At 41.3% G+C, this 17,448-nt stretch overlaps 1 protein-coding gene across 1 annotated transcript in view; it reads left to right on the top strand.

Annotated features, from left to right (window-relative positions):
• The window catches only part of LOC109399283 (axotactin), a 214,532-nt gene that overhangs the window by 100,627 nt on the left and 96,457 nt on the right, over window positions 1-17,448 (top strand). Inside the window, exons 5-6 of the mRNA XM_062854139.1 lie at window positions 8,329-8,572; window positions 10,839-11,058. Coding sequence (XP_062710123.1) covers window positions 8,329-8,572; window positions 10,839-11,058 — 464 coding nt within the window. The remainder of the gene's footprint in view (window positions 1-8,328; window positions 8,573-10,838; window positions 11,059-17,448) is intronic.

Here is a 17,448-nt window from a genome sequence, read left to right as displayed (position 1 = left end):
AATAAATCAGGAACTACTTTTAGGTTATGAAGTAAATTCGGGAGGAAAATATTCAATGGAACGCGTTTCTGAAGAAGGTTCTCAAAAAAATATTAATTAACAGTTGCAGTGACACGGAAATAAACATTCCCTGATGAACTTTAAAGAGAATCCTGAGGAAATGTTCTTAAACATATTTGTGGCGAAATAACATTGTAATTACTGCTGTTTTATACCTGTAATTGTTACGAGATTGTGGAGGATGCTAGAGAAATTTCATAGGAATTTCTGGAGAAACCCTTGAAAAATTCTTGAATGAATCCCTGGAGCAATTTCTAGAGATATTGCTGGAAGAATTCCTTCGGGAATCACTGGAGGAGCTTCTTGGTTAATCTCTCGAGAAATTTCTGAACGAATCCTTAGAGGAATTTATGTAAGATTCCTTGGAAAATTTCCTAGAGGATTTCTTGGAGGAAGCCCTGAAAGAATTCGTATAGAAATTCCTGGAGAAATTTTCGGAGTTTCCTGGAATTCCTGGAGATATCTCAAAGCAATTCCTACAGAAATTTCTGAGGAATTCCGGGAGGAATTCCCTTGAGAAATGCCTGCCCTGGAGGAATCCCTGGAGAAATCCTTGGAGGAATTCCTAGAAAAGTCGCTGGAGGAATTCCTGCAAAATCGCTCGAGAAATTCCTGGATGAAACCCCGGAGGTATTGTTGGAGAATTATTTGAGAATCACTTGCAAAAATTCTTGGAGTAGTTCTTGGAGGAATTTCTGGCAAATTTCTTCGAAGATTCCCTGGAGGAATCACTGGAGAAATTTTAAGTTTTCTTGGAAAATTATCTGGAGGATTTCCTGGAGGGATCCTTGAAAGTATTTCAGAAGGAATCACAGGAAACCCCCAGAAGATATTCCTGGATGAATCCCTGGAGGAATTCTTTCATGATTTTTTTTGGAATAATGATTGCAGGAATTTCAAGAAGATTCATTGGAAGACACTCTGGAGGGTTTCCCGGAGGAATCTCTGGAGGAGTTCCTGGTAGAATCCCTGGAGGAATACTCGTATGAAACACTGCACGAATTCGTGGAGGAATCCCTGAATGAATTCCTGGTGATATCCCTGGAAGAATCTGTTGAGAAATTCCTGTAGAAACCGCTAGAGGAATCCCCAGAGGTTTTCCTTAAGAAATTCCTGGATGAATTTCTGTAGAATTTCTTGGAATTTTATGGAGAAATCCCTGGAGGTTTCTTGAAGGAAACACAAGAGAAGTTCATGCAGGAGTTCCTGAAGAAATTCCTGGAAGAATTCCTGGAGATTTCTCAAAGTAATTCATGGAAAATGCCCAAAATACCAACCACTGCCCAAGTGACTTGGTACCCTACGCACATAAAAATCATGGATTTATTGTCAATTTCCTGATTTTGCTTTGGCTGACCAAGCCATGTGGGAAATTACACTGTTGAAAATGCTTTGACATCCATGTGCACAACAGAACATGTGCTCGATGAACAAATTGAGATTTGAAATTATAAAAAGAAATCCACGTACTCCGGTAAGATTTATTATTTTTTATCCAATTTATTCCATTTATTCCATATGTTGTTAGTATATTAAGGCAGGATATGTGAAAATAGAGTTAGTGCATGCATCCATTCCCAACTGTGCCCATACTTCTTGGGATAGCCTCAAGTCACAAAATCGTACAAGAAATTTACTCTAATAAATTTAAACCACATCGCCAGAATTTGTGGAGCGGACCTGGTGTGATGGTTAGAACACTTTACTATCACGCCGAGGACCTGGGATCGAATCCCACTCCCGACAAACTCGCAAAATGTGAGTTCTTCCTTCGGAAGGGAAGTAAAGCGTGAGTCCCGAGATGAATTAGCCTAGGGCTAAAAATCTCGTTAAAACAGAAAAAAAAAATAAAAAAACAAAAAAAAAGAACATCGACAGAACTTCTTACAATTTATTTTAATTTATTTTGAGAAATACATTACTAAATAGTATTAGATGTTAAAACGTTATAAATTACAAAAATTAAACCAGATCGCATCTTTTAGTTACTCCTAAAACTTCTCCACAGTTTCTGCGTTCCGTGTGACATGTGTATTCCACACGTCATAAATTCCCACAGAATTTTTCCCATGCGATTTTTACTGAACGTCCAACCGTTTTCTGTAAAGGGCTGTTTGCAGATCAGAAGGAATTTCTCAGCCTATCTTGATGCATGGGAAATTCCTTGCCTGAATCGCTCAAGAAACCACTTTTTATTCGATCGCAGTACGCAGTTGCGAAGAAATGACAGTTTAAATGGCAGTCACCGTAGAAAGTTTCCGCCAGGAATCGGTCAAGAAGTTTCTTGGCGATTCCTGTTGAACTCTAAACTGGGCTTAAGCAGTTCGTTGACCACAAGCATGCATCAGAAACTCCAATTGGCATTGTCGTTACCATGCTTCAGTTGTCAAGGCATATCTTTCGTCAAGCTGTGATGAGCACCTTCTCCATTAGGCTCTCCCTAAATATCGAGCCATACTTAGTTACTCTCTCATTCTCAATTAAAATATCGATTGCGAGTTCAGATGTCTCCAGTAGGTAAAGTTATATTTCTCTAAAGTTCAATAAAATAATCACTGTTCAATTATCGACGTGATCGCTTGCAATTATCAAGAGATATCACAAGCCGTGACATGAGTGGTTAATCTCTTTACAAAGAACATTACATCTGCATTTTTTAAATTTTATACTGAGTCCAGCTCAAAAACTCACCAGATTCTTCTGTAGATATTTGAACAGATTTACTGCAGGTCTTCTTCCGGTATCTTCCCATCAATGCTGTGTGAATTAACTCGAACTTTTTTCAACAATTTCAATCTTATTGCTCTCAAAATAATTCCAAATTTCTGATAGTTCTGGAACAAATTCTATATCGAATCTCCATTTAGGTAATGAGTCGAGACTGCCTGAATAGAACGTTTACCTAAATGGATTTTGTTCATTACCATTTGGACATAAAGGTTGCATAGCAGTATAAGAAGGCTAGCAACTGCAAAGGGGAGGGGGTCAAGGCTTTCAGATGTAAACGGGGGAGGAGTCTGAGGGATTTTAAAGGAGTTCTACGCCCCTTTCCGGTCACAGGCATTTCAAGATGCTTCAGGTTTCAGAGGGCTTTTATGGGGCTTCACAGGCTCTCAGGTGAACGTCACGGGGGTTTTATAGGCGTTTCAAGACTTTTCAATGCGTTTCGAAGACGTATGACGTATTAAAGCGTTTCAATGCGTTTCAGGAAATTTCAGAGGTGTTTTAGGAGGCTCTGGCGGTTCTTAGACTAGTTTCCCAAACGTTTCATGTGGATTTCGGAGGCGTTCTAAAGCATTTCAAGATATTTCAAGGCATTTCAGGTGGTTTCAGAGGGATTTAGGAGCCTTCAGCGGTTCTCAGGAGAATTTCACGGCGTTTCAGTCCCGAGGGCTTTAGAGGCTCTCAGGTTATTTTCAAAGAGGTTGCACGGGGGTTTTAAAGGAATTCCGAAGAATTGAAGGATCAAACAGGCGCGCGTCCTGAAAGCCTAAAGGATCAATGAACTCACCACTTGATAGACCATAGTTACCTGCGACCAGGCTTGACCGCACTGAAGGTATGGAAATTCTGCTCTTATCACCATCATTGATCAGGCTAAGGCCGGAGTGGCCTCTGATGTACATAGTAGCCGTCTCCAGTTCCGCACTCTGCGTAGGGTGCGCAGATCGTCCTCCACTTGGTCGACTCACCTAGCTAGCTGCGCACCACGTCTTCTTGTACCGGTCGGATGACTCTCGAGAACCATTTTAGTCGGGTTGCTATCCAACATCCTGATGACGTGACCCGCCCACCGTAGGATCCCGATTTTCGCTGTGTGGACGATGGTTGGTTCTCTTAGCAGCTGATGCAGCTCGTGATTCATTCGCCTTCTCCAAGTCCCGTCTTCCATCTGCATTCCGCCGTAGATGATACGCAAAACCTTCCGTTCGAAAACTCCAAGGGCGCATTGGTCCTCTGCACGTAGGGTCCATGTTTCGTGCCCATAGAAGACGAACGGTCTAATCAGTAGAGTGGGTCAACGTTGTATGAAGAAACTTTTATATCCTTTATAAGAATATTAAAGATGATGACAAGTCCAAGGCTTGCGCAGTCTCTCCTCTGTTATCCAATGACCACCCATATTAATACTACCTTAGGTAGACATAATGAAACATACCTAGACATTTAGGTACTGTAAAGAATAGTATTTTATGTAGGATATCCTATGCACACAATCATTAGGTAGACACTACGGTAAATTTGATCGTATCAACCCGGAACAAAGCTTCTTCAATTTATATTAGCGTCCAAAACAACTGTGCAAAATTTGGGAGCGATTGGTTGCGTCCCCGTATTCCGCATTGCGATTGAAATTTGTATGGAAGTTAGTATGGGAAAACGTCCTTTTTTGCATTTTACTCATAAGTTGAATTCTTTTGTCTAATACCATGTAAACAATGACGTTAAAGTATAGCCAAGGATATGCCGAAAAACTTTGCCGAAGACCGCAAAGTGATCCAACGCTTGTGAAAAAAGTTATTCGTCTGGTAACTTAGGCTAGAAATTGAGATTTTAAATAAAAAGAAAATCGGGTTAAGTACGGTTCCTTTGAATTCCACTAAGAATTTGCATCCTTTGACAGATACGTATTTCGACCTCAACTGTAAGGTCGTCTTCAGTGTCTTGTACTTGACTCGACTGCAGTCGAGTCAAGTACAAGACACTGAAGACGACCTTACAGTTGAGGTCGAAATACGTATCTGTCAAAGGATGCAAATTCTTAGTGGAATTCAAAGGAACCGTACTTAACCCGATTTTCTTTTTATTTACAGATATTCCCCTAACAAGCCCAGGTTAATCATCATCATTGAGATTTTATTATTGATGTTATTCCTTTACATGTTAAATGTTAAGTACCACTGGGCAATCTGTACGTTATAACTTTTTTCACAAGTGTCGGATCACTTTGTGGTCCTCGGCAAAGTTTTTCGGCATATCCTAGGCTATACTTTACCGTCATTGGTTAGACTGTTTTAGACGAAAAATTTCAATTTATGAGAAAAATGCAAAAAACCACGTTTTTCCATACTAAATTCCATACAAACTTCAATCGCAATGCGGAATACGGGGAAGCAACCAATCGCTCCCAAATTTTGCACAGTTGCTTTAGACGCTAAAACGAATCGAAAAAGCTTTGTTACAAAAAATCGACTTCGTTGACCCAGTCTACTAATCAGCGTTTTGTAGATAGTTAACTTCGTGTAACGGCGAACTTTGTTCGATCGTAGAGTTCTGCGGAGTCCAAAGTAAACTCGATTTCCTGCCACAATGCGCCTCTGAATTTCTCTGCTGGTGTCGTTGTGGGTGGTCACCAGTGAGCTCAAGTAAACGAATTCTTCAACCGCCTCGATTGCATCACCGTCGATAGAAATTCGGGGTGGCGGGCACGGTGATTCCTCCCTGGAGCCCTTTGCCATCGTGTACTTTGTCATCGACACATTAATGACCGATTCGCCTGGCTTCACCCTTTAGTTGGATGTACGTTTCCGCCATTGTATCAAGTTTGCGAGCTATAATATCAATATCATCAGCGAAACCAAGCAGCTGAACGGACTTCGTGATAATCATTCCACTCGTGTTTATCCCCGCTCTTCTTATTACACCCTCTAACGCAATGTTAAACAGCAAGCACGAAAGACCGTCACCTTGCCGTAACCCGAGATTCGAAGGGAATCGAGAGTGTCCCTGATACTTGAACTACGCACATCACTCGATCCATCGTCGCCTTGATCAACCGTATCAGTTTATCCGGAAATCCGTATTCGTGCATAATCTGCCATAGCTGTTCTCGATCGATTGTATCATACGTCAATTTGAAATCGATGAACAAGTGATGTGTGGGCACGTTGTATTCGCGGCATTTCTGCAACACCTGGCGGATGGCGAACATCTGTTCCGTTGTAGCGCGTTCACCCATGAATCCAGCCTGATATTGCCCCACGAACTCCCTTGCAATCAGTGATAGACGGCGGCATAAAATTTGAGAGAATACCTTGTAGGCAGCGCTCAGTATTGTGATCACGTGCTAGTTACCGCAATACAACTTTTCGCCCTTTTTGTAGATGGTTCACACGATACCTTCCATCCACTCCTTCGGTAATACTTCCTCCCAAATCTTGGTAATGACCCAGTGCAGTGCTTTCATCAGTGCTTCTCCATCGTAGTTTAGAAGCTCGCTTGGTAACTGATATGCTCCAGCGGCTTTGTTGTTTTTCAATCGGCCAACCTCCTTCACAATCTCTGGAGGTCAGGGGCTGGACATCCTGAAGTTCCGTCCTATAATATGTGTACTAGACCTGTTCACTTTGAAACTTTTTTTCTCCGATTCTCCGTGACACATCAAATTATCAACCCACATGCAAAAACAAGTCTTCAGTCCAAAATTGAGCCAAATTGATAAAGATTCAAAGGTGTATCAAATCGATTTTTTGTTTTTTTAACCGTTTTCTCATAAATTTACTCATAAATATAGAAAATTGCTCCGAAAGGGTGCCGAAAATACCGTTAGGATATAGTTAGAACAATACTCTACAACTTTGCCGAAGATACTACGGTGTTTAAATTGCTTATTTCGAAGCTATTCAATAATTTTAGTTGAAAAATCACGAAAAAACACGATATTTTTACGATTTTACATATAAAAGTCATGTAATTTTACATTATTTTACGTGACTAAATTAATTAGCTATTTCTCCTTTGTGTAACGAACATTTCGTCCATACATCGTTTTTGTGTTGGAATTCGTTTTCAATGACTAATTATCAAAAGTATGTCACGTTGATACTAAAAATCGCGTAGAGTTGCCAGCACGAATTAAAACAAAGTTACCCATGATTAAGACGTCATGCCATCGTATTCTAATGTCTTTTGATTCAAGTATCAGAAATGGCGCAGATGATAAGGCTCGAGCCTGCGGATCAGAAGGTCCCAGGTTCAAGCTCAAATACAGAATAAACTTTTTTTCTTTCTTTGTAGCAGTTAGGATGATGAATCTACCATGAGCCATGGCCCATGACTTACACGCAATTTCCCAAATAATGATGATCGGGACCAGCCAATTAAGCCCATTCCAGGACTAGCTAGATATTTATTTTGCTTGTTGACAAGAAATCGTGTCGACGAGAGCTGCTGGACGAAATATTGGACATCTGTTTGATACCGATTAATTTAGCTAAAACAATTCAATACGATGATGGAACTGCTTCTGGATGCAAAATTTATCATACAACTGTAGAGATTACTTGCATCTATCTAGCCACAAGCTACACAACTACACGATAAAGGGAAACTTCATTCTTACTATGCACTCTACGATTTCGAAACAAGGCTATGATGCCAAATTGCAATGAGATGCAGAGTGTATAGTCTTATTAACTTATAGCTGGATCGAGACGCAAAAAAACCCTATTCCAGGGCTCGAACCTTGAATCTTCGAATCGGCAGTCTCATGCTCAACCATCTACACCAAATTGAAACCGATGCAGATGCGACAAAGAAATGTAATGACGTTTTAATCATGGGTAACTTTGTTTAATTTTGTGCTGGCAACTCTATGCGATTTTTAGTATCAACGTGACATACTTTTGATAATTAGTCAATGAAAACGAATTCCTACACTAAAATGATGTATGGACGAAATGTTCGTAACACATAGGAGCAAAAGCTTATTAAATTAGTCACTTAAAACAATGTAAATTTACATGACTTTTACATGAAAAACCGTAAAAATATTGTATTTTTTCGCGATTTTTTAAAGAAAATTGTTGAATAACTTTGAAATAAGCAATTTAAACACCGTAGTGTCTTCAGCAAAGTTGTAGAGTATTGTTCCAACTATATTTTAACGGTGTTTTCTGTACCTTTTCGGTGCAATTTTCTGGATATTGGAGTACATTTTCGTAAAAATGCTCGAAAAAACACAAAATCGATTTGATACACCTCTAAACCTTTATCAATTTGGCTCAATTTTGGACTGAAGACTTGTTTTTGCATGTGGATTGATAATTTGATGTGACACGGGTAGGTCAAAAAAAGTGAACAGGTCTAATGTGTACTTCTTCCAAAACTAAGGATTGATATTTCTTTCTAGAGAACCCCTACAAAAACTTATATACTAAGAACGCCAATGACAGCACCCTGACCGACGACATACGAGTACACACAACAACGCATTCGAACGCAATGCCCGTCAATTTCTAATACCTACACACGCTCTCACCCAAACAGAAACGCAGCCTCCGGTGCAGCAGCTAACAACGGCCAACAGCACGTCCACCACGGTGCAGACCCAGACGCAGGAAGCCCTGTCGCAGCGGTACTCGTCCAGCAGCACCCAGCCACCAATGCCGGACGAACTGCGGGGCTCGGAGCTGACGTTCAAGGAAACCGGCTACGAGAAAACGTTCATGTTCGCCAAGAACAACACGTTCATCCAGATGGACGGCGAAACAATACAAACATTTCAATTAAGGTAAATGCGGGCCGGCCTTTTGCCGGGTCTGGTCCTGGTCCTGGTCTGGTCTTCTAGGGCGAAGAAGGGACGACGATGACGACGACGGTGGATTGTAATGGGTTGTTTCCGCAGAAATGGACACATATTCACGCACTGATGAGCCGGTGGTGGCTGGCTGGCTGGCAACGGCCAACAACGTTGCATAATTTACTTACTCCGATAATGGTGATGCTTGCTCGCTTCTCGGGGAAGAGGATTTTCAACAATCGAGCACAATTAGGAAATCGATTTTGAGCTTCAATATGTTGTGATGCAGCAAATTTAAGGGCAGACTGCAGTGAAGCCATGTGATACAAAGAGCCTCCTAGAAAACTCCGTAGAAGGATCCAAAGTATTTCAGGAAGCATTCTTAACTTTAAATAAATTTTCCAAAAGGCAATAAGAAATTTTCCATGAAGTATTGAAAAAAGCTTTATGAAAGCTTCCCATGAGTCTTTGAAGAAGCGTCTTAAGAAGCTTCGTAAAATTTTCCCAGTCACATATATAGAAGAAGCTTCAAAAAGAATTTCCTTGAGAAGATTGTCGTAGAATCTTCTCAGGCATATTCTAGAAATCTTCTCAGGGATTTTTGCAGAATCATACCAGTAACTTCTGTAGTCACTATCTTGCCATGTTTTTCTAAACATCTTAGCATACTTCAATAATTTTTTTACAAAACTTTTATGAATTTCTGAAGCATTAAAGTTGCTATCCTAAAGTGCTGTATGAGATTTCCTGACCTGTTTAAATGTTTTGATTTTATACCTGACTAGACTAATAAATTAAAATCCCATTTTCCTCTTTCTCCACACTACACAATGTAATAAATTCAAGCTTCAAAATAGATCTTCTATAATTGCCTGAATTTCCACGCACAACTGACTAAATCCCCAAAATTTTGTAGAGTCTTCTCAAATCACTTTCTTGCCAGATTTTTTAAAGCATCTTAGGATACTGCTAACAATAGTTTAATGCATTTCTTAAGCTTTAAAGCTGCTATCCTGAAATGCTGTATGAGATTTCCTAATCCGATAAAATATTGAGCATGAGCATGAGCATGAGCATAGATGACCGTACTATTCGTAGTTGCTACTCCGTGATTGACCAGAACAATCGAAGTTGCACAAGGAACCAACAGACGGAGCTTGGGAGAAGCTTACCGTCCTCAATGTGCATCTTCGAGAATTCCAAACTTTATTAGGTCAATAACGGCGCCGGCCACGTCCTTACGGTCATCGAGGAAGGAAAGGAATGTTATTATGACGTGCGTTGCTTACTAAAGACCGAGATCACCTCTGCGTCTCCACGTCTGTCATTGGAAGGACTTTTTGTTAGTGGGGAGGGGAAAGAGCGCATGATATGAGTTCACTTTGGTAAGTGGAGTGATTCATGCAACCCTATTAATATCAAACCACTTATTTTCATTTGGACTAAAGCAAAACACATGCCGACATCGAAGATGACGAACCATTCAGATAGTTTTCGAAGTGCGAAAATTAACGAAAGAGAAAATAAAGTGATTTGAACCAACGTGGCTTTGGAACTTGGGCCGACACTTGACGTGACGAACATTTCAATGTCTGTTGACTAAAATCGCAAAAAATGTTGTTTGTTGCATTTATCGTATCATAAATCGCCCCGTACGAAGATGAGCAGTCAAATAGACGACGACGACGACCGAATGAAAACGCGGCCTGTACACTTTGCCTCCAAAAACTCACTCTCGCAAAAATCTAGCAAAGCGAGCGCGCGAAACTTTGCTGCTGCCGAACTACCGCACACTACTCTTTCCTAACCCGATAAAATATTTCTATTTAATACCCGAATAGACGAATTGAAATCCCATTTTCCTCTTACTCCACACTACACAATGTAATAAATTCAAGCTTCAATATAGATCTTCTATAATTGCCTGATTTTCCACGCACAACTGAATAAATCCCCTAAATTAGCTCTCCCCTAGCGGTGTTCTCAATTTCAGAATGACCACTCGATAGCCGTCTGATTAGATTCGAAATAACAGCTCTTTTGTCAAGCCCTAAATATAAACATCCGAAATCATAACTCATTGGTCGTCCGGTTCGAATGACCATGGCTAACCCCTCATTTTCGGTGGAAAACGGTCCACAGGCAGTTCATTGTTGTTGTCCACCATCGTCCGAGTCCGAGACCAACCCAGCACGTACGACACACCCACACCCCGAAGAACACAAATCTCATAAATTTCGTTTAATTAAATTTCCAGATTATGCCGTGAAATATCATTCCAATTCCGCACCCGGCTGCCGCACGGGCTGCTGGTTTATCACAACGTCAAGACCCCGGCCGGCGTCAAGCTGGACCCGTACGCCCTCTACGTCATCGTGGAGAAGGGCCAGCTGAAGGTGGTGCACGTGTTTGGCAACCACTCGACCAGCGTCACCGTCGGCGAGGGCCTCAACCGGGACGAGTGGCACAGCGTTATGGTAAGTATTTGTTCTGATGGTGTTGCTGCATCGCGTTGTTGGTTCAACTTGGTTGGTAAGGGTGAGGTCTGGGTCCTAATGGCGAGATTAAGCTCGAGGGTTCCCAAATACTTAAAAGAAAATCTTGAATATAGACGACATAAGAAAGTTATTTTTTTTTAATATCCATTCATTTCATTTATTTAGTATTACATCAAAATCAAGATAAAACTGAATCAACAATATTTCTCCATAATACGCACGTTTCGTGGCTGCCATTCTCCATCTTCGGTCACGCCCGATGCTCGCCAAGTCACGCTCAACCTGATCCACCCATCGTGCTCTCTGCGCTCCACGCCTTCTTGTGCCAACCGGATCTGTCGCGAACACCAACTTTTCAGGGTTGTTGTCCGGCATTCTTCCAACACACCCTGCCCATCGTATCCTTCCGGCTTTGGCCACCTTCTGGATGCTGAGTTCGCCGTAAAGTGCAGGGAGCTCGTGGTTCATCCTTCTCCGCCACACACCGTTCTCCTGCACACCGCCGAAGATCGTTCTTAGCACGCGTCGCTCGAAAACTCCGAGTGCTTGCAGGTCCTCCTCAAGCATGGTCCATGTCTCGTGCCCGTAGAAGACCACCGGTCTTATTAGCGTTTTGTACATGGTGCATTTGGTGCGTGGGTGAATCGTTTTAGACCGTAGTTTCTTCTGGAGCCCGTAGTAGACCCGACTTCCGCTGATGATGCGCATTCGAATTTCACGGCTCACGTTGTTGTCAGCCGTCAGTAAGGATCCGAGGTAGACGAATTCCTCCACCACCTCGAAAGTATCCCCGTCTATCGTAACATTACTACCCAGACGGATCCAGTCGTCTTCGGTTCCGCCTACCAGCATGTACTTTGTTTTTGAGGCATTCACCATTTCACCACCAGTCCGACCTTTGCTGCTTCGCGTTTCAGGCGGGTGTACAGCTCTGCCACCGTTCCAAATGTTCTGGCGGTAATGTCCATGTCGTCCGCAAATTGTGTGCTATGACCGGATTTTGTGAAAATCGTTCCCCGGCTGTTGAGCCCGGATCGTCGCATCACACCTTCCAGAGCGATGTTGAATAGTAGGCATGAGAGTCCATCACCTTGTCGCAGACCCCGGCGAGATTCGAATGAACTGGATAGCTCACCAGAAACCCTTACGTAGTTTTGCACACCGTCCATCGTTGCTTTAATCAGTCTGGTCAGCTTCTCAGGAAAGCCGTTTTCGTCCATGATTCTCCATAGCCCTGCACGGTCGATACTGTCGCATGCCGTTTTGAAGTCGATAAACAGGTGATGCATTGGAACCTGACATTCACGGCATTTCTGAAGGTGTTGCCGTATGGTGAAGATCTGGTTCGTTGTCGGCCGTCGATGAAGCCAGCTTGATAACTTTCCACAAACTCATTCGTTTTAAGTGATAGACGACGGGAGATGATCTGAGATAGCACTTTGTAGGCAGCATTTAAAATAGTGATCGCTCTGAAGTTCTCACATTCCAAATGGTCGCCTTTTTTGTGAATGGGGCAGATTACGTTCGATCCTGACTATTAGCCGGTGCAGACAGGTGGCCAACTTTTCTGGGCCCATCTTGATGAGTTCAGCTGCGATACCATCCTTACCAGCTGCTTTGTTGGTTTTGAGCTGATGAATGGCATCCTTAACATCCCTCAGCGTGGGAGTTGGCTCATTTCCATCCTCCGTTGCACTGGTGTCGTCGTTTCCGTCCGTTGCCGTAGTCTCCCGTGCCTACGTTCTCCACGCTATTCAGGTCCTGATTGAAGTGCTGCTACCACCTTTCGATCACCTCACGTCTGTCCGTCAAGAGGCCCCCGTCCTTACTTATGCCTGTATATTTCAGCTCGCAGCATGAAGCCGTTGCGGGATACGTTGAGCTTCTGGTACACAGATCGAAAAAAGAGTGTAAAATTCTGTGACATATGATGCACATGATTGGAGCGTGGGATATGACAGAAGTTTACATGACATATCATGTAAATGTCACAAAATATCATGTAAACTTCCATTATATGTCATGTAATTCAGCATGACTCTGTGTGTAACATAAATTTACATGATATATAATCATAACACTAAGTTTACATGACAAAACTGAAGTTTACATGACGTGTAAATCTCATTATTTTTATCTGTGTAGAATTTTCGTGTTTCTTGGGAACGGTTCCATTTCTTCGCACTCCGCTTCTTCCAGGCGGCGCTTTTTTCTCTCTTTCTGTTTGTAACGGTGCATGTTCTGTCGGGTCCCTTGCTGCAGCATTACCGCCCGCGCTGCGTTCTTCTCCTCCAAAATCGTTCAGCACTCTTCGTCGAACCATTAGTTCCGTCGATTCCGTACCCGATGGTGCTATCGGCTGCGTCGTTGATGGCTGCTTTCACTGTACTCCAGCAGTCCTCTTGAGGGGCCTCATCAAGCTCGCCCTCGTCTGGCAACGCGGCCTCGAGATTCTACGCGTATGCTGAGGCGACATCCGGTTGCTTCAGTCGCTCTAGGTTGTACCGTGGCGGTCGCCGGTACCGTAGATTGTTGATGACGGAGAGTTTTGGGCGCAGTTTGACCATCACCAGATAGTGGTCGGAGTCGATGTTGGTGCCACGATATGTCCTGACGTGGATAATGTCGGAGAAGTGCCGTCCGTCAATCAGAACGTGGTCGATTTAAGATTCCGTCAGCTGTGGTGATCTCTAGGTGTAACGATAGGGGAGGCTGTGTTTGAAAAAGGTGCTACGTATGGCCATATTTTTGGAGGCAGCGAAATCAATGAGTCGTAGGCCGTTTTCGTTCGTGTGCTGGTGGGCGCTGAACTTACCTACACAGATAGAAAAAAGAGTGTAAAATTCTGTGACATATAATGCACATGATTGGAGCGTGGGATATCACAGAAGTTTACATGACATATCATGTAAAAGTAATAAAACATAATGAAAACTTCCATTATATGTCATGTAATTCAGCACGACTCTGTGTGTTTACATGACATATAGCACAAATTTACATGATATATCATGTAAACCATCATAACACTAAGGGGCTGTCCATAAACCACGTGGTCATTTTTTTGGAACTTTTCGACCTTCACCACCCCATCCCCCCCCCGTGGTCATTAGTCCAAACAAAAATTTTTATTTGTCAATACAAAATGGTCATTGGCCGACCTCCCCCTATGAGCCCGTGGTTTATGGACAGCCCCTAAGTTTACATGACTAAACCGAAGTTTACATGACGTGTAAATCTCATTATTTTTATCTGTGTATCGTCGGTCTAAATTCTTCCTCTTGGCCTACCTGAGCGTTGAAATCTCCTACGGTGATCTTGACGTCGTGGCTTTGACAGTGGTCGTACTCGCGTTCGAGTTGCGCGTAAAATGCGTCCTTGTCATCATCAGTACTTCCGGAGTGTGGGCTGTGCACGTTTATTATGCTGAAGTTGAAGAATCGGCCCTTGATCCTCAACCTGCACATTCTTTCGGCGATCGACCACTAACCGATCACCCGCCTCTGCATATCACCCATCACGATGAAAGCTGTTCCCAGCCAGAGCGTTAATGATTAATCATAAATTTAATCATGATAAATGATTAATGGTTAAGATTAATCAAAAATCATTAATCATAATCACAAAAAATTCTCATTTAATCATTAATCATTAATCTTAATCACACTGATTTCGCAATTTAATCATTAATCAGTAATCATAATCATAAGAAAAAAGTTAATCAATCATTAATCATTCATCACCAAAAAATGATTCATCATATAACATATTAAAGTTGGTTTAAATGCTGTTCTAAATATTATAATTTATGATTCTTCTTTCAAAAATCTCCCAGACAGTGTTACCTTTTACTTTTGAAACTTCAAAAATATTTTGAACAACAAATATATTTTAATCACTTCCAGTTTTTGTGATTGATTAATCATGATTAATCATGATTTTTAATCAATGAGCCATTTTTAATCATTAATCATAATCAATAATCACAGATAAAACCAAATTTTATCATTAATCATAATCTTTAATCATCCTCAAAATCAAATTAATCATTAATCATAATCAATAATCACTGAAATAAAAATTTTAATCATCAGTGATTAATCATGATTAAAATTTTTGTTAATCATGAACGCTCTGTTCCCAGCTCGCGTGTGTTGCCGCAGCTCTGGTAGATGGTATGATTACCTCTAAACGTTCGCACCATGGATTCTGTCCAACACACCTCCTGCAGCGCTACGATGCCCAACCCGCGGTCCTTCAGTAGATCGGCAAGTATGCGGGTGCTCCCAATGAAGTTGAGAGATCGGCAGTTCCACGTACCGAGTTTCCAATCGCAAGTCCTTTTTGTTCACTGGGGTCGTTGCCGTTGGTCTCGGTTCGTATTATTCTGTTGCTGATTTTTCATAACAATGATTTTTAAGGCTGTTTTGTAGGGCCAACCCCGTACTTTCCGAAGGATTATAGGATACAGTTGAGCTTAGAGTCCTTCCCTGGCACTCGGACATTGATCAGCCGCTCCTAACATGGGGATCATACGCTAATGTCAGCCGCTCCTCCTGTAAAACAGACGCTCAGGTTTGCAGAAGCAAATCTCCCCCTTCCGTGTCAGCCTGCGTCCAAAGTTCCCACCGGGGTTGGTTACCCAATGTTCCCTAAGGTTGCTCGTAGTATCCGGCCGGTACCACGAGGAGGTATGGATAGGATTTGCTGGCAGAGGCTAGTGGATCACAATGGGATCTGTATAGCGCAGCATGCCCTACCTTTACCGTGCCCTATTAATATCCATGCTTGCCACAAATTAAAAGGAGTCAGTGATAAATTTCACAACAAAAGTTCCATAAATAAATCATAATTACCTAAAACTTGATATTCAGGCAACAAAAAGCTACGAAAATGTTATTTAACAGCAGTTAACTATTATCTTTTTTCTTAAGGTGAAATCAAAATGGCGCCACAAAAATTATTACGACCCAGAAATTCAAATTCTTATTAAATGATGATTCTTTTCACCTACTCAAATGACCATGACCAATGTCTTATTAGAAAACAATTTCATCAAAAATGTGTAGATATTGTAAAACAGTGCATTCGGGAACATTGCCCACATGGAATCTGCTACACAGGGTACCATGTCGGACATGTGGGATAGCAATATAGTTTGTCAGTAGTTGTTGAATACCAAGCGCTCTGGACCATTAAGAAGTATACTGTCATCGGGAATGTTACTCAGAAGACTGAAAGCTTATATACTTGTTTACACATAAAATAGATATTTTTTTTGGCAATGTTCTCTAAAGAAAAAAAGCTTTCACTAAGAATACGTTTTGATTAGCAAATCTTTCCCCATAAAATTGAGCTATTTATTTGCTGCATATTCGAGCCCCGGAAAATCGGCTACCCGGTTTATTGAATCCCTGCACAATTACGTCGGACCCAAGCCCAATCTGATCTTTGAAGGATACTGTCTTCGGCTAAGTGGTTCAGAAGACCAAAAGCCTGAACACAGAAAACAATTTAGCTACAAATTCGCTCACTATGTTGTTCATCTGTTCTTAGAAGCAAAAAGCTGGATATAATCGTTGTTTATTTTGCGTTTCTATCCATTTAGTATGTTACTTTATTTGTGAAAGCATCTCAGAAGAAAAGAAGCTTTCACACAAAAAGAACAATTTGTTTCAAAATTCACTCATAACGTGGTGTCTGTGTTCTTTATCGGTGTCTGTGGATCTAAGCGTCAAGTTTCTTCTCTATAGTTTCTTCGATTTTTTTCCAAATAATTGCTTTAGAATTCCATGCAGAAATTTTTAAAGTTTCTTCGGCAACTTCTTTGGGAATTCCGAAAGCATATTTTTGAAAACCTTTCTGCATTGTTAGATTTGTTTTTTGGCAATTCTTTTGGAAATTGCATTAGCTATTGTGTCGAAAATTGAATTCGGAATTCCTTTGGTAAAAAATGCAGAGTTTTTTAGGAACTCCGTACGATATTTATTTAAAAAAATCCGTAGCCATTTTTTTTTGAGAAAGTTCAAGGCAAAACCTTTGAAAAAATCAATTTGTGAAGAAAATGCTTCGGCAATGGCTTTGTGAACTTTTTGGTTTTTTATCTAGGGGAATTTGTTTGGAAATTTCTTATGCTATTCCTTTTTGTTTTTTTTTAACATAACTCATTTGAAAAATCCTTTGGTACTTCAGGTATCAATAGGTCGGTTTCAGAGGCACGTAATGGTGTAATTTCTTCATCAAATGCACCGGAAATCTTTCCAGAAATTCGTTTTGGATATGATCCAATAGTTCTTCTTTTTTTTTTTGAAAACTATTTTGGCAGTTTGTTTGAAATTTTGTTCGATAACTCTTTTCTTATTTCTCTGA

This window comes from Aedes albopictus, chromosome 2 (genome assembly GCF_035046485.1).
Source record: "Aedes albopictus strain Foshan chromosome 2, AalbF5, whole genome shotgun sequence".
In the NCBI taxonomy this organism is placed as follows: domain Eukaryota; kingdom Metazoa; phylum Arthropoda; class Insecta; order Diptera; family Culicidae; genus Aedes; species Aedes albopictus.
Note: the sequence above shows the minus strand (reverse complement) of the source record. Positions and strands in the feature narration are given on the sequence as shown.